Below are 23,660 nucleotides of genomic sequence, written 5' to 3'. Positions count from 1 at the left end.
ATTTATCTAAGATTTCAAGACACATCCTATGTAAAATAAACATGAACGTAGAATACTTTGAAATACACTTCAATTAATATAAAAATTCTTTAATAGTATAAAAATTTTAAATAAAAAATTAGTACAAAAATATATATATAATAACAATATGTAATAATATTGAATACAAAATTTTTAAAAATATTCCAAATTAAATGTAAAAATCATCTTAGAACTTAGAATTTATCTAAGATTTCAAGACACATCCCTATGTAAAATAAACTTGAACATAGAATACTTTGAAACACTTTAATTAATTTAAATTCTTAAAGAAAAGAAAAAGATAGTTAAAAGAGAAGGTATATATACAAAAGTTTACTTTATATATATTTATATATATAAAGATTTCATAAAGAAACATCCGTAGCGAACAGATACGTTTCGTCTTTCTAATTGTCGTATCTATTCTCGTCTTGTCTCTCGTTTATAAGAGAAACGAATAAATACTTTTTTTTCTTCTTCTTCTTTTTCCTCCCCCTCCTCCTCCCCCTCATCATCATCATCATCATCATCATCTTCTTCTCCATCTTCTTCTCCATCTTCTTCTTCTATCCACTTCTCTTTTTCGTTGTCTTATTTGTCTTGTTCTATTCCACTTGGCAAACGTTATTGTAATTAATTAGCAGTCAGGAAAGGCAGCTGTTTGTCGATCGGCAGTCCTTATCCTCTTTTATTTTTTATTCTCCCAATTATAACAACACACGCAAAAGTGTGCACGGAGAAGGGAAGGAAGAGGGAAAGAGAAAGAGAAAGAGATTTATAGAAAGAGAAGGAAAGATGGCTACTTGGTCGTCTTGTGCAATTACAGGAGGACGATTGCCCGATAAAATACGTTAGACCGACATCTACGTTGAGAGAGGGTCATGGACGAACAAATAAAATGAGGCTAACGGGTATCCTCTAGAGAGGGTCCTACTAGTTCCTCTCAACAATTCTCTCTTTCTCTTTCTTTTTATTTTTATTTTTATTTTTATTTTTATTTTTAGTTTTCTGTCTTTTTCTTTCTCTCATTCTGCGTTATTCTATTTTTCCATTGAATTTACCTATCTATCTATATATACACCTAACGAAAGTACCATATATATAATATATGGGTTTATAAATACATAAAGGGTGATCATAAACTCTAAAATCATTTTTTTCTTCATCTTTTCTTGTATTTTTTCAATATTATATTTTATATATATATATATATATAATTATCTGTACATTTATGTAGATGTATACCTAAGTAAGTAATTATATAAAAATGTACTACTGGGATGACCATAAGTTTCTGTGTAATCTAAAAATACTAATTAATTGTAAGATAATTTTGTACTCATCTATTCATCTATTTTGTTAATATTTTATTTAACTATATAACTATTTACTTATATGTATATATTTAAATACATAAATATATAGAAAAATGTACTGAAATGGATCATAAGTTTTTAAATGTGTCATAAATTCTTATATTCTTTTTTAAAATCTCTAAATATTTTTGTAGAATGGGTCATAAGTTTTTAAGTGGGGTAAAGAATTCTAAAATAATTTATAAACATCACATCCTTTATTTTTCCAATATCGAATTTACCAATACACCTATCCTATATACATCACACACATATTTTCATAAGTATATAATACATATGTACAAAGTAAACCCCCATAAGCTTTTAAGAATGGGTTACAAATTCTAAGATAATATATATAAAAAAAAAAAAATCGATTATACTTTATCGAGACTTCTTTTTTTTCTAACCCCTCATTTTATATGTAAACCATACTTTTTTATCGGATCATGATCAATAATTTTGGATTACCGATCAAAAAAAAAAAAAGAAAAAAGAAAGTCCGATCGACGAACCATTTGATATTTATTGAAAATGAAAAGAGGCTTTTTGGATCAGCGTGGAGAAAAGAAAATTGTGGAAATGAATTTAAGAAAAAAAAAAATAAAAAAAAAAATAATAAAAAGAAACGAGACTCATGAATATATTTCTAAGAAGAAGGAATATAAATAAAGATGGCTCTCGGGGGTGCTAAAGAACGCGTAAATTTGTTCGAGTGCCCTCCTATCACCCACCCACCCACTCTCCCTTCTTACCTACGTCCCTTTTTTTTCTTAACTGTTTCTCTTTTTTTTTTTCTTTTTTTTTTCATTTTATACGTATACATCGAACTCTCTTCGATAAGAAAATCATACAGGATGAGGGATCGAAATTATTATTTGACTGAATCATAAGTTCTTAAGTTACATTCATAAGTTTATTACTTTGTATTTTGTTAATTATTTTTCGCAATTGTACGGGCTTGTCTTGTATAATAATTTTTTAATATAAAAAGAAAAACGAAGTCTCGAAAAAGAATAATATAATTAATATTACATTGAATATTGAAATTTAAATATTCGGACATTTTTTAGACAATGAAACTTAAATGATAATAAACATTATAATATAAATAATAAATAAAACAATTTCTAGATTAAAAAGAAAAGAATAAATAAAAATAGAAAGAAAAAGAGAGAGAGAAAGAGAGAGAGAGTATTTGAATAATTATAAATTCAATGGTTAAAATTATCCTAGAACATTTGTGTTTGTTTAATTGTCTTTAGTTAGAACCCACCAGCATCACCAACCAGTATAAAATAAACTTGAATGTAGAACACGGAAGTGTATCAACATTCCTATGACTGAATATTATTCCAGGGAAGACGGTATTTCGATCGGTAAAACTTTCGATGGTATTTGCTGACTTTGATGTGTGCACATAGCGTTATATATGTGTGTTTTGTATGTGTGTCACGTGAGAAGAAATAGTAGAGACGGTAGCAGCAGCAAGGCGCGGTGTTCCTTCAATTCAATTCCATTTAATATCACTTAAACGTTTATCGTGTAACAATCGTCGAAAGACCATGGTGCCCACGATAGTAGTAGCGACAATATAAATTAGAACCCACAATTGTACACTTAAGAACGCTTTTGCTAATGTCATTTCCTTCTCGTCTTTCTCTATCTCTTTCTATTTCTAACGATACTTCACCCCCCTTCTATTATATTTCTCTATCTCATCATTTTGTCTCTTTTTCGTGTTTCATTCGATAATTATTCTTTTTTTTTCAATTTTATAATTTTGTTTAGGTTTTATTATTTCGTGCGATCATTATAATTTCTCTATCGCTAAATGATATCATATAAATTAATAATTTATCGGAAAAATTAGTGTTTCTAACTAAAGATGTTGTTTAGATGCATTTGATTAATTAATGACTTGACTTTATGTAAAAAAATTAATATATTATAAAATTGTTTACAATTAAAATATATTATGTTTAATAAATATAGGTAATTAGTGTTGAGTATAAATACCGCGAGAGTCCAAAAACAATCAAAAATTTCTAGACTTTTTAATTCGTTTAATTTGATAAAATATTAGCCCAAGGAAGTCTCGGATAATGATAGATTAATTTTTAAAATATAACTTTTTATTTTAACAATACAATTAAGATATTAGCCTTAAGGAAATATAAAAAAAAAAAAAAAGAAAAGAAGAAAAAAAAGGGAACTGTATAATTAATTTATTAAATTAATATTTGTAAATTTTGTAATTAAAATCAATATTAGCCTGAACAATGTTTAAAAGGATTGCAATCAATTTGTATGATCGATTAAAAAATTGAAATCCATCAAACAACTCTTTTGATTAATCAAATATTTGTTCAAGGACAACATAAACAAAAATTATTTTTTTAAATTTAAAGAGAAAAAACATATACTAATACATGTGATGATGATGATACAAAAATAATGAAGAAAAAAATGAAGAAGAAGAGGTGGAAAAAGAAGATAAAGAAGAAGAAGAAGGAAGAGGAAAGTACCTTTGGAAAGGGTTGAAAATACTTATCGATAAGGTATCCTCTTATCGGACACCATCGTCGAGACGTAAAGTACATACGTACTACACGTATATAAATAAATACATATATAATACATATACAAACGTATAGATCCATATAGATCTATATAGATCTGCGAGTACGCCTGATGCATTTTTAAATCGTCATCTTTTTATCGACAACAACTTTCGTAAATATTAAATCGATTGAGTAAACAGAATGAAAAGTAGGTATAAATATATCGGTTACATGAGAAATAAAAAGATATATAGATATATACAGGATGATGCATTTAAAACAAACCACTTGGATTAACTCAATTGAAATTCGTCGAACATTATCTCATGTTAATAATTTTTTTCTTTTTTTTTCTGTAAGCGTACGTGTAAAAAATATAGAAAGGTAGTAAACTATATTTATATATTTATACAGTTGGATATTTAGTAACATTATCTATATGCAAAAATTAAATTAGTATACAATTGTTTCATTGATGTGTATGTATATATTTTGTACATATAAAGATAATTAATTATTAAAGTGTAAAAGTGTTTTTAGGTGAAGCAACAATCTTTAAGCCTGTAATTTTTTTATATTAAAACAAAAAATTAAGTTAAATTGTATATCGAAAAAATTGTAATTAAATTTTAATATTTAACTGTTGGTAATATTGAAAAATGTGAAACGAGAAAAATTAGCCGCAAGAAACTATAATTAATTGTTTAAATTAATTAAAACAATTAAATACATTATATACACGTAACACGAGATCATGTGCTATAGTCTCAAAGCCAAGTAATTTCTGTCTTAACTATTTCATTCTTTTTTTTTTCTATCACCAATAGAAATCTAAGTTAATCCAGTGTTATCCTGTTTTTGATATCTCACCCGTTATGTAGATAAAGAGAAACATTTTGATCAAATTACGAACTCCTAGGAAAGTAATACAAGTTAAAAGAAAATAAAAACCATTATCGAAGTATAAATAAACTGATGGCAAAGTAAGAGACGTAATATATTCATTAAAAAATAAACTATAATCGTATACAAAAAAAGGAAAAAGAACAAAAAAATTATATATATTCTATGCTTTTCATTAGTTTCAAACTTTGTGCGACATCGTTAATACGATTATTCGATTATTCCTCTCTCTCTCTCTCTCCTTTGATTTCACGAATAAAAGTACCATTTGAAATTATCAATAAAATAACGAAGATAAAAAGAATGAAGATATCAAAAATAAACTATTATACGATGATCGAATAAAAAGAAAAAAACGAAACGAAATGAAACGAAATGAAAAATAGAAAAAAAAGATATTCAATTTTCACATAAATTCACAAATTTGATTGTCGTCGTCAACGTCGAGTTGGGACTCGATTATCGCGACTTTTATTTATTTATTTATTTTTTTTCTTCTTTTTCTTCTTCTTCTTTTTTATATATCTCAACGTCAACGAATGATCGATAAATAAAATTGAAAAAAAAAAATAAATAAAATGAGAGAAAATTTGCGATAGGAATATCGCATTTTATTCCGATGATACGAGAGAATGAATGGCTGTTGCTGACATCGTTTCGAACTATACCAACATAACGGACAGAAAATAGGAAAAAAGAAAATAAGGTATAGGTGTGTGTATATATATTATAGGAATAAAAATAAAAATAAAAAAAAAAACAAATATAAGAAAATGGGCAAGACGCAACATCGATCGTTTTACGTTTTAGGTTTTAAATTTTACGATGCATCTTGGGTATGAGCTGAGAAAACCTTCACGACTTCGAAGGTCTCGTTCTCACGATGAACCTTTTACCTTTTTCTTCCTCTTCCTCTTATTATTATTATTATTATTATTATTATTATTATTATTTGTCTTCATCTACCGTTCCTTTTTCTTGACTAATATTTTGTTGTCGTTGTCGTTGTTGTTGTTGTTTTATTATTATTATTATTATTATTATTATTATTTTTATTTTCTTCTTTTTACTTTATGAACTTTACAAAGAATCTTTCTTCTCATTCTCTCGTAGATGAAATGACTATACCGCCCCGAGTTATACCTCAGCACCGTATCGCATTGGTTCGTTAAGCCACATTCGCCAATCGAGATAACGTTATTGGAAAAGATATATCGTTAAATGCGATTCGATAACGTTTATTTCATTGCCAATTTTAAAAAAGATCTTAAGTCATGCAAATGTTTCTTAATGACACCAAGAAGAACCTTAATAATTAATTGTATTATTGTTTCAATAATCTTAAATATTACATATACAAATGCATATCAATCAAGTTATTCTATCTAATATTAAACTTTGTAACTTTTTCATAAAGAAACAATGAAAATTATCTGAATCATAGAAAAATATTGTTTCTTCCTTCTATTCTTATAATTAATGTTCATTATCATCTGACTCTTTAATATTATTTTTATTAAATTATATAAATGAAAAAAGAATTTAAAAAATCACACGATAATAAAGTATAAATCATTAAAATTAAATTAAATAAAAACAAAATAAAATAAAATTATACCTTACAATTAAACAGTAAGCATAAATGTTTGTATAGTAATAACAATAATAATAAAAAACAAAAATTACAATAGATTCGTAATACATTATTCGTATCTCATTCGTATCGCATAATCCAATATAAATAATTGTATAAAAAAAAGGGGAAAAAAAAAGTGTCCATCTAATGAATTTAATCGATGATAATTATAATGGGAGAGACATCATCATCATCATCCAATGGCGTCGCATCGCAATAAACTTCCTTAGACATGATATGGTAACATAATCGAATAGTGCATTTGGTGTATGTATTATACGTTAGAATTACATAATCGTTGCATAGTACGCGGCTCCGTTAGGTGCGATCTAGGTCTCTTAATGCCGGGAAGAGTTTATAAAGCCGGAAGCTACATCAGCGACCCTTCGTTCTTGATTCGACGAGTGGGTTGGCTATTCGTGCAAACTGGGTTAGGGCACAATCATCCGGATATCTTTTAATGCGTTTCTTTAGTCAAGATTAAGTAAGACGAACTAACCAATCGATTTTATTTTTACATCTTCGAGATAAAATTTCATGGAAATTTATTTAAAGGAGGAGGAGGAGAAGGAGGAAGAAGAAAAAATAATTTACATTTGTTAAGAATCTATTGGAATGAACGCACGAATATTTTGGGTTTTTCTTTTGTCGATGATAACAATGTTAGATCAAAAATCATAAACATTATTTTTTGTCGTTAGGATTTATCGATTGATTTCATTTATAAACGAATGTCTAACGTCGAACTAAAGTTTATAGATTATTTTAACTAGGAATAATAATTTTGCAATAGTTATTATAGTTGATAATTTATTTCAAACGCAACGTTGCAAACTTTATTAAACTATATTATTACGAATTAAATATTCTAATTTCTTAGACCTCGTATAACACCCTTGTACGTGTGTATAACTTATAAATAATTTCTTTTTGTTTGTTATTAAAATTAATTGGGTATAAAGAGGAAGAAAAAATAAATAAATAAATTATTTTAAAAACCAATTACTTATTTCTTTTTCTTTTTCGATTATTTTGACCAATTCGTTTTTTTTTTTTGAGATTTTAAAAAATACTATAGCCTAGGAAGTTTTGGGGAATCTTATATTGCAAAAATGATTATGATTATATCATATCTTTTATTATTTTTTCCCTCCCTCTCTCGTATTTGATAAAATTAAAAAGAATGAGTGTATAATGAAGTTGTAAAGACGATCTAAAGGGTCTTATTTGAAAAGGCGTCATTATATCACAAAGTTTACCCTTTTGAAATTAGTATTGTTATTTTGTTGATTCGTGAACATCGCAGAACGTTAACATTGGCCGTTGTCGTGCTCATTAGCCAAAATGTTATTCCCACGCAACGATGCACAGCGAGCTAATTAGAACGAATTACCCAGGTTTACGTTCGCGAACCAGTGAGTTCACTGAGTTCACGTATGTTCCATGTAGTATACATCTATATGTATGGTATCCACGTATTTTATTCGCATATGTATATATATATTAAAGTATTTTCAATGAAAAGAAAAAAAATCTTATGCACTCGATTGATACTTTCTTAAATAAAAATTTAATTAAAAATCTATATCCGCGTAAACGAGAATTATTTTTATTCTACAAATATAAAATTTTCAATAAACATTATAATCATTGTTTTCGCGTATATTTAAAAAAAAATGTAATAATAAATATTGTTTCTCTTTTACGTATAAGTCTAATTTTAGTTACGTATATTAATTAACTTTTCTATCAATTCTTATTAACTTTGGACAAAAATTATTAATGAATAAATAAATCTAAAAAAAAAAAAAGTTATATATTTATTTTGTGCATTGTATATGATATGCATTGAATTTTATGCATTGCATATAATGATTGTATATAAAATCTAACTTTACATATAAAAAGGTTGGTCGAGTTTATTTTTAAATAAGTATAACTCTGGCCGAACAAACAAAATTATTTCAAATTTGTTTAACCCATCCAGCTACCAAAAACAAAAATGCAAATTTTAAATTAATCAATTTAAAATAAATTGAACATTATAACAACGCGAAATAAATTCAAAATTACTTTCTTTTTTATTTTCATTTTTTTTTCAAATTTTCAGATTGTTTATCTTTTTTTAACCTTTTTAATTATTTTGTCGATCGATTAAATAACTGATCGATCGATTGATCGGTAAAAAGGAACGTAAGAACAATTTGGATTGGTTAGTCTCACGATAATTGAAAGAAATTTTTACAAGAAGGTTTCGAGTGCCGTTTCGAGTAATGGGATTAAGAACGTTTAACGAAACGATGCTGAAGAGCTTCTAAATAAATTCCGGCAATTAGAATGAAAGCTCTTACAATTAGATCGAAGACTACTCACTGGATTATCTTAATCTCAACTATCTCTTTCCGCGTTCATCGTAAACAAAACAAAATATATTAAATCTATTATAAACGAGTTGAAAAGTTTTGTGCATCGATAAATAAATAGAAAAGTTTTATTTTAAAATTGTATGTGTGTATGCGTGTGCGAATTTTTAATCGAGAAAACAAAATTCTTCACTATATTGAACTCAAAACTTTTCAACCCATCTGATCTATATACATATTTTACATACATTTTACATATATTTATTTATACAATTTTTACTGTAAAAAATATTAACGAAAAATCTTTAGAAATAAATAAATAATTCATTTATTCAAATGAAAATCACCTAAGAATTTTGTGTTTCAGCAACAACGAAATTACAGTTACGTATTTAGTTTCTTTTATTTTTTTTTTTTAATTCATTTAAGATCTGTGTATGATTTAATTTATATATATGTCCATGTGATAATAGAAATGGACAATTGTTTTGTTTCGTTAATTTAAAAAAAAAAAAAACAACATAGATAGGAAATAATAAATAAACAATAATAGGAAGTATCTTGGTCGAATCGAATGTGATAAATTTTAGAAAAGGTTTTGCTAGATTTGCCCTAAGGCACGTAGAGGATAAACGTGAGTTGCGTACCATAGACTTGAAGACAATCGATAAGTCGCGATATATCCGTACGAAGAGTGAATTTTCACATTTTCACGACTCCTGTCTATATGTACGATACATACAGAAATATATGATAAAATATTACGTATAGTATACCTACATGTATATAATCGTAAGAAGGAAAACATATTTTCTGGTCAAACTTTTAGAACATAACTACTCTACCGAAAAACAAAAAAAAAGAGAAAAAAAACTTTAAAAAAGATATATATATATATATATAACTATAAATAATCGAACGAAGGAAAACATTTTCTGGTAAAACTTTGACGGTAAAACTTCTCAAAAGAAAAGAAAAAATTATAAAAAGAATATACATGTTGTTTTTTTTTTAACTGATATTACAAACGAATAAATGATGATTTTACATTTAAAAAAAAAAAACTAACAATAAATCGAAAACGTAGAATAAAATGTATACGTAAAAAAGACTTCGTTTTGGAGATAAATAATTTTACAAATTTGTCGATTAATATTCTGTGTTGTGTATAATAATTACATAAAATTTTTATTTCTCGAAGATTTACGTAGAGAAATTTGAAACTTATGGCAGGTAATATATTATATATATATAATCGAATGAAGGAAAAGATATTTTCTGTTAAAACTTGAAGAAACTAAACTCTCGAAAAAGTAATAAAATAAAATTGAAATGTGTTAGATGCGAATAACAGCTGACCATAGCAACAAAGTAATGGCAAGTTAGTATATATATATATATTTACAAGTTTCTATCTTCTACGTACCGTATCAAGTCTAAAGAAGATTTCTTGGCAGCACGTGCGCGCTATACGTCTATCATCAGGTCGTATATATCGAGCTGCTAGCTGCTGATCATCGTCGCGAAAATTCTCAGAAATGGCAAGTGTATTGCAAGGAGTTTTCTCTTTCATACGATTCTCTTCATTTATCTATATATATATATATTACTTTTTACTTTGTTTTCTTTGATTTCGTATAACATTACTCGAACGACAGACGTTAGTTACTATTATAATACAATATCTCAATCGCGTTTTAATGAAAACTTTCGATTGACGAGAAACAAAATGAGAATCGACATTTAAAGCGAATAATTTGAATTGTGAACAAAATAATGTTGTGATTGATGAATATATAACAACAAACGAATGAGATAAAAAAAAAAGATAGAAAAATGTCGATTCCATTTTAAGCGGCTAATTTGAATTTTGAAGAAAATCGCGCGATTGGTTAATATCATTTGAATTTGGGAAAGACCACGTGACTAGTCGAGAATACAATTAAAATAATGAGAGGAGTGTAATGTAAGAGAAAAAAAGAAATGTTTGACTTACTCTTGGATGCAGGAGAAGATGTGGTCCCAGAATCCGTGTTGACAGTAATCAGCCTCGCAACGACATTGTTCTCGTTCTCAAAAAAGAGAGCGACTTTATCGCAATTGGTCTCATTTTTCGAACGGTCGAGGGAACGCGGTAAACGCGATAGAACGGCGTCGACGCAACCGCCGAGTAAAATCCCAAGGAGGAGGAGAAGAAGCGGTGCCGGTGAAGCACGCCCTACGTCCTGCCTCCTCACCGTTATTATTTTCATTTTGCCAAAATGGCACCGCGACGCGCGCGGTGAGCTTACACTTATAGCCGAAGAAAAAGATAGAATATTATTTAATCGGAGGTTCTGCGAGAACAAGTTAAAGAAGGAGAAAGAGACAGATGCGATTAAAAATTCGCCAACACGCCGCGTCGTTAAGTCTCTTCTCTTAATTTTTACAAATTTTATTTTCTTCCTCCCCTATTCTCCTTCAATTCTTATTTCTTTTTATCTTCCTCGAGCGTTCACCTTCTTCTCCTCCTTCTCTACTCCTTTTTTTCCCTTCTCCTTCTCTCCCTCTTATAACTTCTCTCTTATTATTTATCGTTGTCGTATTTTTCTCTACTTATTTTTTTCTTTTCTCTCAATTAAATTGTCTTCCTTTCTCAATTTGACCGCGTTGTCAAGCGACGACGATTAACTCGCTACGTCGGCGAGTACGAGAAGGACCACGATCGCTATCGAGAAAACGATGATCATCCAAAGTCGCATCCGACGACGACAACATTTGGATTATCGTGAAAAGCACCGTGTCGCGGATAGTAGTACCACATGCACGCGCGGCGTTCACACCGGAGAGCCGAATCGAGCCGAGCCAAAGACCTCGGCTATTGCCGGCCAATAGTCGGCAAATATACACGACCGACTAATGTCGAGCTTTAAAGACGTCCACCGACACGATGACAAACACGAGCTATTCTTATTGCTATTTATTACTACTAATCTATTGACGATGATGGACGAATACTACACCACCGTTGAGAAACGACACGATCAAAGTCACGGTATACACTGACGAGAGACCCACGCACACCCGCACACATATATGCACGGGGACGCGACACGCGCCTCGCGGATCGCTCGATGCGACTGACCACCATGCCGACAGCGTCCCGTGCCGAGAGCGCGCCGCCGAACCGAACCCTTTCGAACTTTGCCGAAGTTTTCCGAGGTATTAAACAACTTGCGCCATCTACCCCTGCTCATACGAATTATTACTATTTGAATTTCTGTCGTATCGTATGTTAAAATAAATTTATTTTTTCATTGTTACACATTATGTTTATATAAAAAAGAAAAAAGAAAATCAACGTTCTACGAAATGTAAAAGCGTTAATTTTCGTACAATGTGATATATGTTAGGGTAGGATAAGAATATGTATGAAAATAGATGTATTGAATTAATCTTTTTGAATGAATGTAATCTGTCTTCTCGTTTGATTCACTTGCCAAACATCTAATCTTTCGTATTCTTCTATGCACTCGTTCACTTGATCAGGCTTAAATCCTTTACTCGTACATCGTTCCAATATATCTGATACTTTAACGGTTTTATTGCCACTAGCTAATTCCAAAATAAGATAGTAGATCCTATCAATAGGATTTCTTTGAGCATTGTTCGGTTTGGCTTCCGAATAATTGATCGAATGCTTCGACATTTCTACCAATCTGTTTGCTTCAGATACGTCCTCTTTTTCAACAGCATTCGCTAATCTGAGACGAGCTAATGCCGTTGCCAATCGTAGCACCGCTAATAAATTACGAGCAGAAGTAAAAGTTTGATCAACGCTATTACGTGACTCTCTTCTCATTTCCACATACGAATCTGCAACGATTATAATTATAAATATTTCAATTTTATAGTTCAATAAATTATTCTCTAAAATATTATCCAATACTTACCGACAATGTATTCTGCTAATTCTTCAGGAATGGAAGGTTCCTTTATTTTACATAGATTAATATATTTCCGTATTAAATTCATGTCTAAGGCTTCAGTTTCGGTAGGTGGTTGAGAAGAATGTTGATGAACATAAGTTATGTGCTGTGCCAATCTATAAGATATAACGTATAAATTTAATTAGCTATCGAATAATAATAAAAACTAACACGGATATAAAGGAATAATTACTTTAAATCGTTACTTCTGTCTGCACGATCTTGAATGAGCCACAATAAATCAAATCTCGATAACAAAGCAGCGGGAAGCTGAATGTTTTGTTCGATCGTTCTTTTACAATTATATCTGCCATAAGCAGGATTAGCAGCTGCCAAAATAGATACTCGAGCATTTAAACGTGCCATGATTCCAGCTTTTGCAATTGATATTGTTTGCTGTTCCATAACTTCGTGTATGGCAGTTCTATCAGCCTCCGCCATTTTATCAAATTCGTCAATGCAACAAACTCCTTGATCGGCTAATACCAAAGCTCCACCTTCGAGTATCATTTGACCGGTCAAAGGATCTTTCATAACGGCTGCAGTCAAACCAACACCTGAAGATCCTCTCCCTGTAGTGTATTGAGATCTAGGTGCAAGACGTGTTATAAATGAAAGTAATTGAGATTTAGCGACACCTGGATCACCCATCAAACATATATTGATGTTGCCTATAGAAAATAAATAAAATTATTATCCTCCTTATTACAAATTAATTAATATACAAAATATATTTACCTCTGATTTTAATATCACCCCTCTTTTTATCCGTACCACCCACAAGAAGCAGCAGTAAAGCTTTCTTGACGTCTTCTAATCCATAAATTTCTGGTGCCAAAGATGTGGCCAATTTACTATAAAAGTCATCTTGCGATAATAATGCCAATTCTTCATCCGTCAACTGAGCACTACTGTCATCTATGGTTTGCGAATTTGTACAACACACGATTCTCTAAAATATAAATTTAAATTAGTATCTTTCAAATTCAGAAAAAGAGAAAAATCATTAATCGAATGAATAATAAATTTTCATACATGTGCATCCAAGTACGTATCACTTAAAAGTGCAGAACCACCTCTAGGGTTGAATCCAGTCTTTACTAAAGGTAAAAAGATTCCTGTAATGGTTACATGATCTCCTGGTAAACATTGTCGTGTAGTTTCTCCTCTGCAAAAAATTGTTATCGATCTAGGAATATGACCAACTGGAACTTGATCGCTCTGAAATAAATTTGATTAATTGATTTATTTATCAAAACAATATAAATTGTCACGAAAATATCTTACATGTTCTTGCAGTTTAATTTCTTGAAATTTAATAAACTTGGATCCCTTAGTTTGCATATACAATCTGCCACCTGCTTTATTTACACGACAATCATCGCTAGGACACATTCTCAGCGGCATAAAAGTAAGCGATTGTACCTACAATTTGAATAAATGTTATTATCACAATAATAAAAAATATTCTAGTATGAATATTAGGAAATTTTATTGAATATACCGGTTGATATGTTTCTGCACCGCATTGGTCACAAGTATAAGTAGCAACGACCATCATAGGCTTTACTTCAGTTGATCGAGTAACGATACCTCTAACCGTTACTAATTTTCCAATCTTATCAGCTTTTATTTCTCTAACGGAAAAAGCTTTAGCATCATTGAAATTCTTGAAATATATTTCACTGTAATATAATGTAAAAATATGATTAAAATTTAGTAAATAATAATATCAAAATCAAACACAATTTATAACTTACAAACGTCGCATAAGCTCTGGAGCGTATTTATTCCTAGGATCTCGTTGATCACCAGGATGTCTATTACGAGTTTCTATCAACAACCGATGTTCAATGTACACATCCAATGCATCTTTAGGTGGTACAAGTTTCTCTTTAAAATCTGGTAGAATTTCTTGAACAAGCTGAAAAGGTTGAATTGTTCAGATAGAGTATAACAAATAAAATAGAAATATCGCAGACTGTATACATACTTCTAATAAAATGTTAACATATCTTCGTGTATTATTTGTAATAGCAAGAGCCAATTCATCATCAAACTCATTTACATCATCTAATTCAATAATGAAAGCTATCTGTTCACGATGAGCAAGTTTGGTAAGTTGTTGTCTATACTTAAATACTTTGTCGCCACTTTTATCATCCATAACCATAAATTCAGTTAAGAATGTTTTCAGTTGTTCTACGATAATAAATATATTAATAAAATTAATAAAATGTTTTATATATTATATACATGTATACAGTAACATATAATAAAAATATATAGATTTCTATGGTTAGAAATTAATTGGCATTAATGATAATTTAAGATGTACCTTTATCCTTGACATAATCTCTCGATGCTTTTTTTGGTCCCATTTTTAAAATGATATAAGTAAAACTTCAATATTTTTAATTATTATTTGAAAACAATTTTTATAGTAAATTAGAATAAACAATTCATGAAACTATCGCAATGTTTATTCCCGCCTAAATTTTACTGTATATTTCTTACGCATGCTTGGATCTCATGTACTTGGTATCGGTCGGTAAAGTAGCACATAAATAGCCAATCTAACCTTATTTATACCATTCGAGGATCACATGTTCGTGTCGAGTTACACCTGTTTGTTTTTAATAAAATAAAAATATGGGAAAGGCTAAGAAAATTAAAGTATCTGCAGGAGAAAAAAGATCCAAAGTAGGATTAGCAGAGCAAATAGAAGGAGAGAAGATTGTTATAACAAAAAATAGACAAAAAAATAGAAATCGCAATGAAGACGATGAAGAGGTTATATTGCATCTTGTTATTTTGTATATATTAGTAAAGAAAGAATTATAAGAATGTGTAAAATATTTTATTTTATAATTTTTTCAGTATGTCGATTCTACTCTTACCAAAAAAATCTTGCTGCAAGCAAGGAAACAACAAATGGAAATTGAAGAAGAGAACAATGAGGGTCAGGTACCAAATTCTATGAAAAAACCATTGACAAAACTTGGTGTTGACTTTAGTGATGATGAAAATGAATCCAGTGAGGATGATGTTGGAGATACTTATTATTTTGGAAACTTAGAGGTCAATGAAGAAGATGAACGTGCATTGGAAAAATTTATGACTAAAGATCCAGTACCGATGAGGACATTAGCCGATATTATTATGGAAAAATTAACAGAAAAGAAAACAGAAATAGAAACTCAATTCTCTGATGCGGGTACCTTGCAAATGCAAGAATTAGATCCAAGAGTTAAAGTAATGTATCAAGGAGTCAGAGACGTATTGGCTAAATATCGTAGCGGTAAATTGCCAAAAGCTTTTAAAATAATTCCGACTTTAAGAAACTGGGAACAAATTCTTTACATCACTGAACCACCTAGGTGGTCTGCCGCAGCCATGTATCAAGCAACAAGAATCTTCGCATCCAATCTTAAAGAAAAAATGGCTCAAAGATTTTTTAATCTCGTTCTCTTACCACGTATTAGAGATGATTTAGCAGAATACAAAAAACTTAATTTTCATTTGTATCAGGCATTGAGAAAAGCCTTGTTTAAGCCCGCTGGCTTTATGAAAGGAATATTACTTCCTCTTTTAGAATCTGGTACATGTACGCTAAGAGAAGCAGTTATTATCAGCTCGGTGATAGCTAAAAATTCTATTCCAATGTTACATTCGTCTGCTGCGATGTTAAAAATCGCAGAAATGGATTATACCGGTGCTAACAGTATTTTTCTGAGAATATTTTTAGACAAAAAATATGCACTTCCCTACAGAGTAGTAGATGGTCTCGTGTTTCACTTTTTAAGGTAAAGTATTATTATTAGTAATAAATTATATATTAAATAAACGATATTAAATTACCTAATGCTAAATATTTATAAAATCATACTTCAGATTTGAAAGGGATAAAAGAGAATTACCAGTACTATGGCATCAAGCATTTTTGACCTTCGTACAACGTTACAAAAGTGACATAAGTTCAGAACAAAAAGAAGCCTTGTTAAATTTATTAAAAAAACAGTCGCATCATACTATTACACCTGAAATACGAAGAGAATTACAAAATGCAAAATGCAGAGACGTAGAAATGACTGAACCTACTACAGAGCCTATGAAGGGGGTAGAGGTAGAAACTATGTCATATCAAGATTAGATTAATTTTATCTGATATTACAATAAATTTAATAAACACTGTGTAAAAATTTATTAACATAATAAAATTTATATAATAATAAATATTTATTTTTTATCTTTAATATAGAATTTTTGTTAAAAGAATTATTTAAAAAATTCAAATATTTGTGACATCACATTAAAAATAACACGTATTTAAATCTCTAAAAAATGATCTATCAAAATCTTGATAGGCAAAAAATAGCTTACAATATTAAAAATTTTAGTATAACGAGTTATTATGAAATATTGTTGAGAAACAATTATTAGATGTAGTCGTAGATTAAAAGACATTTTTAATTCATAATTGGTATTAGTTGATTACAGAGCCTATACATTCGGAAGGAGTTATAGAAAGATATTGCTTTGTTTTACAATATACATATATCGTTATAAATAATTTCAATAGAAAACAATGATTGAAATTACAATATGTTTTTTTCCATTCTGTTGCTTTAAAAAATATTACACATCATTTACATTACATTATAAAAACAAGAATTGTTTTTAAAATCGCTAACAATAGTTTTATACAACCAGTCTCCAACAATTTAAAATATAGATATGTAACTATTGATAATAAGACAATGTTACAGGAAAATAATGATTACGGTACGCATTATAAAATAGATTATATAATAACATCCTGGCTTAGCAGTTTTATAAGTTTTAGGAATAACTTTGATAGGAATGCAAGTACTATATAACCTATTATTACAGTCTCAAATTATTTATAATATGTAACCTAGTATAATTCATTTTTTTTTAAAAAAGCTAGTAATACTTTTAGATCCAATGGCTGCTTTTTGTCTAGAGAGTTCCTTCTTACTTATAGCTGGATTTTTCGGAGGCTAAAGTAATATATAAATAATAAATTATGCATATATATACATTAAATATACAGAAACCTATTTTCATTGATAACAAACCTTTTCTGGTTTAGACAAATCCAAAGCTTTGGTACGTGGAGTTACATCTTCTTCTGAAGTATCTCTTTTGAATTTCTTTTCTTCCGATACTTCTTTGGGACTAATCAATTTACGCTTTTTTTCTACTTCATCTGGTATATTTAAATATTGTGCTAATTTTTTTGCTATGTCATCAGCCAAATATTCGGATACTATACCATGTGCATATTTCAAATATTCTGAAATATCAAAGAAATTTGTAAATAAATTCGTTCATTCATTCCTTTCTTATGGTTCTTTTTTTATTAAATGAAGAAAGTTCCTACCTAAATCAGTACCACTTTCATATTTAGTACTTTTAACATAGGTAGCACTTAAAGCGCCCTGTGATACATGAATACTTTTTTGTTTTAAGACTTCAGCTACTCTCTCTACTTTCTTTTTCAACCAATTTAATGTTTTTTCCTCGTTGTACTTGAAAGCTTGAAGAGATTCATCGCCTTTACGATCAGCAACCAAAGACAACTTTAAGTTCTGGCAATGAGCTAAGCGAGGCGTTTCTGGATAATCCTCATCCCATAAACATTGGTCAAGAGGTTGTATTTGCAGTGACTAAAATAACATACATATAATATAATATAATAACTAATTAGTAAAAAATTATATTCCTACTTAATTCTTATCTCCTCAATAAAATTACCTTTCTTAGATATGGTAAAACTAGAAAGATTGGATCGATAGGAGTGGAGAGATGCATTTTTCCATCAGACTTAACATTATCATCTATAAACCACGACCTTTTGTTTTCATCAAATGCTAAAACCTCTTGTACAGTAAGATCACCAGGGCTGAAGACAAACATAGCTGGCTGACTTGACGCAGGGTGTCTAAGTTTGACTACATTTGGCAAATTTCCATCTTTGCCCTCTAAACTATCTCCTAAAATATATGACAAAGTAACAAAATCTTATATAATTTGTGCTCAATTTAAACATTATTTTACTCCTAATTTAAAAAAAACAACATACAAGGGGGGTGGGAAGAAACCGTAATACATAATAATATTATTTACTTGAACTAACCTTTCATAAGAAAGACCCAAGTGTTGGTAGTCGAATTCAAGTTATTCGTTTTAACATATTTTTTCGGCGATGCTTTTATACGCGGCATTATATCAATTATTAAACGTACACACGTTAATTTTTAAGATTAAATATATTCACTGAGAATAATAAAGTTTCTTTTTCTATCTCTATCTCTCTCTTTCTCTCTCTCTCTCTCTCTCTATTTTTCTCTCTTTTTCTCTTTCTTGTCGTTTATTATTTCTAAATTAATATTCAACAAAAAATACTATTTCAATGGTTAGCCATTTTTGACAATTAACCAGGGCGTTAACTCTTTATTGTTCGGCGTTGTTATATTTAATTTTAATATAATGTCACTTTTTGTGATATAACTCATTACACGCGACATTTCGTCTGGATTAGTGTAAGCAACATTTGAAATTTCGACGCGCGGTCGTCGGATGTGTGTTACAGACGATCTGTGATCAGAGAAAAGTAGTGGCGCGTTATTGAGCCATGTTTCAAATTGTAATCCTTGCATCGAACTCTAGCGTAGAACACATTAACTAGATACACTTTTTCTTTTTGGGCTTTTGATAAATAGATTATATTCCAAGATATGAAGTAAAAAGAAAATGAACTACAAGAAAATCCTTCTCCTTCTTCTCGCTCCTTCCATAGAAAAAAAAACAAAATGTCCTCCTTTACTTTTTCATAGAAAATATCATTTTTATAATTATACGCGATGTTTTTGAAACGGTACTTAAAAAACTTTATATTTATTATTAACCGTTTATATAAATATTTATGATTTCGATTAGTTTGACAAAAAAATATTCGCCCGATCGAAGAGTTATGAAGGATTTTAATACGACGTAGTTAAAAGAATTTCTAAGATAAAGATATCGTTGTGCGTGAAGCGAGATGGCGCACGTCCGCCATTTGTTACCGCGAAATTTGAATGGTCGAATGTGAACGTGCATTTAATAATATTGTTTGATTTCACTCACCTGTTTTTTTTTAGACGCACGAAATAAAAATAAAACGAGTTCAAATGCATGTATCTTCCTTTTCACATTGTATATAATATTTATATTATATGTATATATAGTGAGTCAGTATTAATGACCTATATATTGTTTACTATATAAGATTAAATGATGAAAGAACTTCTCGGTGAATGAAACGCATTCAACCATATTTAACCGCTTTAAATGGTAAATATTTGAGTTATCGTTAATACAGTAGGCGGACGTCACTGATGACATTTTATTTCAAGAGAACTACCCACGGAAATCCAATATCGAGAGTAATCGTGTACGATCGAGCAGCTCGACCTAAATACCACGTCATTTGAATCAGAATAGAGACACGCGCGCGTTTTATATACACACTTAAAAACATATATATTTGCACGTATCGTACGGGGTCACTGCAAGAATGATTCTCGTAACTTGAAAATTTTATCACAAATATACGAGCATACCTTTATTTAAGAAATAAAAATTAAGGGTTTTTTGTCGAGACTCAAAACATTTCAACCAACCCTCGTATACACAAAAATCTTTCTTGCAATTTTTTGTTTCTTTTCTATTTATTTATTTATTTATTAAGTAAAAATAATTCACAGAGAAACCTCTGACGCAGGAAACATTATTTTTAATCTCTATCAGTCTAGGCGGATCTTATTTGTTTATTTATTTTTATTATAGTTCATTTTTATTCGCTTTTTATTTCTTTGTTCGAAATATTTGTTTAATGAGAGCTACGTAAATCGGGAACGGCTGAGTCTGTAGAGATAAATGTGTTATTAGTGGAAGTGATGAAGTTTTATTTACAAATCAAGGCATTATTGTTAATCTTGTTTACATGCATACACATATCTTTCACTCTGCGCGTGATTTCTTTTTTTTTTTTTTTTTACTTTTTCTGTATTTATTTATTTTCCATTTTGCTCATTCTCTCGCTTTATTTGTTTGTTTACTTTAATTTTTTTAATCTTCTATTTTTACCCCACTTTCATCGCTACCCACCCCTTGCACAATACACACATTCATACACTCGTGCACGTATACGCTTTCACTCTCATCTTATTCTCTCTATCTCACTCTATCTTTCTCTTTAACTCTCATTCAATATTCATGTATGGCTGTGTATGTATATATTCGTATTCTGTGTATGTTTTTTTGTGTGTGTGTTCATATATATATAATATATTTATATTTATATTTATATTTATATATATTTCTCTTTTTTCTTTCTCACTCTTATCGCATTTAAAACACAACGCTATGATTTCGTTTAAAAATTCCTTGTTGTTTGTTTGTTTGCTTTTTTTTCTTTCTCTTTTCTTCTCCTTTATGACAATTTTGTACAGTACATAGCAATATATATATATATATATAATTATAAGATATTTAAAGGCGCAAAAAAGCGTAAGCGCCATATTTGGAGACCTTGCTTTGTATACGCGCGCGTGTGTGTGTATATATTATGTATGTATATGCGTGTATGTGTGTATGTCATTGCGATTTTTCTTACGAAAAGTAGTTCAGCGTATATAAAAAGTTACGAATTTATTAATTAACGGACTCCTAAAATCCGTACGCGATATTTTTTTTTCATTGCAATTGATTCTTCTTATTTTTCTTTTTTATTAATTTTTATTTTTTTTTTTTCCTTTTTCTAAACACATGCACGTGGCCACATCATATCACATCACACCACACCACAATACAACACACACCATCACACTCTACGTCACAAACGTCCACGTATCTCCTTTCGTTTTTCACATTTCATCTCTTTTTTTTTTTCTTTTTATATAATATTCTTCTTTTTTTCTAATTCTTTTTACACAATGTTATATCGATTCATTTTTATTAACACACGTTTACGCGTAAGCCCGTGTGCCTCTTCTCGAAATAACGCTTAAGCATGGAGAAAATTATTGGCTTTAATATAACTTCGACTATTTTTATCTCTCTCAAACAATCTATCGATACGTTTAGCAACGTAAAGCAAGTTTTTGTCGTCATTGTTGTTTTAATTTTTCGTTAAATATGAATAAACGAAAATTATTATTTGAAGCATTTTTTTTTTTATTCTAAGCCAACGCGAATTACAGATAAATTATTTCATTATTTGCGTTAGATTGTTGTGCTTCCTCGTGCAAAAGGAAAACAAAATTCATGAAAATATTACATCCTTCGTTATTTTTTCGTTTGGTAAAATTTTTTTTTTTTAATAAAATATTACACCGATAAGACAAGAAAGAGAGAGAGAGAGAGAAAGAGAGAGAGAGAGAGAAAGAGAGAGAGAGAGAAAGAGGGAGAGGGAGAGACAAAGACTATCGAGATATAAAAAATATTTCGTAAGACGTTACGCGATCTATGTTTAAAAGGCTTATCAAGAAAAACGATACACAGACATGATATTATGATGAAGATCGCGATAACAGATAATTCGACTATCTCGTAACATGTCAGAATAATCGTTGATATAATATATAGATATATATGAGTAGTGATCTAACAATAAACCATTTAAGATATCAAAAAACGTGTTTTGTAAGAAGCTTTTTTTAAAATTTTAAAATATTACATATATATGAAAAATATTATTCTTCAAGAACAAATCTACTAAGGTAGTTTATTATTGTCATAAAAAAAAAACCTATATTTTTTGTGGAGATCATTCACCTCGAGCAATTAAATTGTTCAGTTCATTTTAAGTAATTCATATTTAGATTCTTATGAATTTTTACAAATAATTCAAATTCTGGCTTACAATTAGATCACTATCATAATCATTGGCTTTTTCGTATATACACGTAAATATATATTCATTTTTTTTTTTTCGAATTAATGGCATATAATTTTCTCCGCGCTCGTATTACTTAAACATTTGTGATATAATCAAAGTATTCAAGTATTCTTCGAAATATTCGCGCGCAAACTAATAATGTTCGTTTATAATATAATTACATACATACTCGTGGTATAATACGTCGGGAAAACTCTTGTTTTACTCCAACATGTTACAAATATGTTACATGATCAAATATCTGGTAAAAATGAGTAAAAATTTTTTGTTTATTCTCTTATTTCGTTTCACATTCCAACTAAGGAATCAATATATGTATATATATACACATACATACATACATACATATATTTATATGTTTATTATTATTTATATGTTTATAGAGATGCAAGATGATAGTAAAATTGTAAAATTACTGGCAATAAAGTATTTATTTACTTTTTTTATTTTTAATGAAAAAATTCGCATGTGTGCTATTTCACAATTGCCAGTTGCAATTCATTTTTTGTATTTATTTACGGAAGCACAAACTTCGCGTCTAAAAACGCTTTAATTATTTATTTATTTATTTCAATCTTTTGTTATCTATATTTTTTCTTCAATTAAATTGAATTCAATAAGGAATTCGTTTTCATACGAAAAGTACGCAATTCTGAGTGCTTCGCTGCTGATTTTATATTATTGATTTATTTTATTATTTTATTTTTTTTTATTATTTTTCTTCTCTTATAGGATGTGATGGGAGACATAGAAGATATATAAAATTTGTCTTCGAAGCTTTCGACGACACTTATTCGATATATCAATTAACGTAAAAAAGACGAGTTCATCAGGTATTTGCTACATATTTGTACAGTTGTTTATCTTTTCTTTCTTCTTA

At 29.2% G+C, this 23,660-nt stretch overlaps 4 protein-coding genes across 4 annotated transcripts in view; 1 reads left to right on the top strand and 3 right to left on the bottom strand.

Annotated features, from left to right (window-relative positions):
* Positions 1-11,355, bottom strand: part of LOC106789879 (division abnormally delayed protein) — a 116,003-nt gene extending 104,648 nt beyond the window's left edge. Inside the window, exon 1 of the mRNA XM_014754405.1 lies at positions 10,839-11,355. Coding sequence (XP_014609891.1) covers positions 10,839-11,094 — 256 coding nt within the window. The 5' untranslated portion in view covers positions 11,095-11,355. The remainder of the gene's footprint in view (positions 1-10,838) is intronic.
* Positions 11,356-12,118: 763 nt separating this feature from the next.
* On the bottom strand, positions 12,119-15,314 carry LOC106789905 (DNA replication licensing factor Mcm7). Its single transcript, XM_014754451.1, has 10 exons — positions 15,149-15,314; positions 14,804-15,012; positions 14,571-14,734; positions 14,315-14,495; positions 14,098-14,235; positions 13,846-14,031; positions 13,549-13,762; positions 13,004-13,481; positions 12,775-12,926; positions 12,119-12,697 (listed from the first exon to the last, which is right to left on the bottom strand). Exons 1-10 carry the CDS (start codon positions 15,189-15,191, stop codon positions 12,273-12,275), a joined length of 2,190 nt encoding a protein of 729 aa, XP_014609937.1. The 5' UTR covers positions 15,192-15,314; the 3' UTR covers positions 12,119-12,272.
* Positions 15,315-15,397: 83 nt separating this feature from the next.
* On the top strand, positions 15,398-17,022 carry LOC106789892 (bystin). Its single transcript, XM_014754433.1, has 3 exons — positions 15,398-15,603; positions 15,691-16,616; positions 16,705-17,022. The coding sequence occupies exons 1-3, from the start codon at positions 15,463-15,465 to the stop codon at positions 16,961-16,963; spliced, it is 1,326 nt and encodes a 441-aa protein (XP_014609919.1). The 5' UTR covers positions 15,398-15,462; the 3' UTR covers positions 16,964-17,022.
* Positions 17,023-17,276: 254 nt separating this feature from the next.
* Positions 17,277-19,844, bottom strand: LOC106789893 (ribonuclease H2 subunit B). Its single transcript, XM_014754434.1, has 5 exons — positions 18,974-19,844; positions 18,592-18,830; positions 18,218-18,503; positions 17,913-18,130; positions 17,277-17,834 (listed from the first exon to the last, which is right to left on the bottom strand). Exons 1-5 carry the CDS (start codon positions 19,059-19,061, stop codon positions 17,739-17,741), a joined length of 927 nt encoding a protein of 308 aa, XP_014609920.1. The 5' UTR covers positions 19,062-19,844; the 3' UTR covers positions 17,277-17,738.
* Positions 19,845-23,660: the final 3,816 nt, after the last annotated feature.

Source organism: Polistes canadensis, unplaced genomic scaffold (genome assembly GCF_001313835.1).
Source record: "Polistes canadensis isolate GaletaPanama2010 unplaced genomic scaffold, ASM131383v1 scaffold_206, whole genome shotgun sequence".
Taxonomy (NCBI): Eukaryota; Metazoa; Arthropoda; class Insecta; order Hymenoptera; family Vespidae; genus Polistes; species Polistes canadensis.
Note: the sequence above shows the minus strand (reverse complement) of the source record. Positions and strands in the feature narration are given on the sequence as shown.

What these genes read in the sequence shown, in the direction of transcription:
- LOC106789892 (XM_014754433.1), top strand. Translation starts at nt 15,463, where the DNA reads ATGGGAAAGGCTAAGAAAATTAAAGTATCTGCAGGAGAAAAAAGATCC. An exon ending in GCAATGAAGACGATGAAGAG is followed by an intron (nt 15,604 to 15,690) that starts GTTATATTGCAT and finishes TAATTTTTTCAG; the next exon opens with TATGTCGATTCTACTCTTAC. An exon ending in CTCGTGTTTCACTTTTTAAG is followed by an intron (nt 16,617 to 16,704) that starts GTAAAGTATTAT and finishes ATCATACTTCAG; the next exon opens with ATTTGAAAGGGATAAAAGAG.
- LOC106789905 (XM_014754451.1), bottom strand. Translation starts at nt 15,191, where the DNA reads ATGGGACCAAAAAAAGCATCGAGAGATTATGTCAAGGATAAAG. An exon ending in AGATTATGTCAAGGATAAAG is followed by an intron (nt 15,013 to 15,148) that starts GTACATCTTAAA and finishes TTATTATCGTAG; the next exon opens with AACAACTGAAAACATTCTTA. An exon ending in GGGTGATATTAAAATCAGAG is followed by an intron (nt 13,482 to 13,548) that starts GTAAATATATTT and finishes TATTTTCTATAG; the next exon opens with GCAACATCAATATATGTTTG.
- LOC106789893 (XM_014754434.1), bottom strand. Translation starts at nt 19,061, where the DNA reads ATGCCGCGTATAAAAGCATCGCCGAAAAAATATGTTAAAACGAATAAC. An exon ending in TTTTACCATATCTAAGAAAG is followed by an intron (nt 18,504 to 18,591) that starts GTAATTTTATTG and finishes ATGTTATTTTAG; the next exon opens with TCACTGCAAATACAACCTCT. An exon ending in TGAAAGTGGTACTGATTTAG is followed by an intron (nt 18,131 to 18,217) that starts GTAGGAACTTTC and finishes TTGATATTTCAG; the next exon opens with AATATTTGAAATATGCACAT.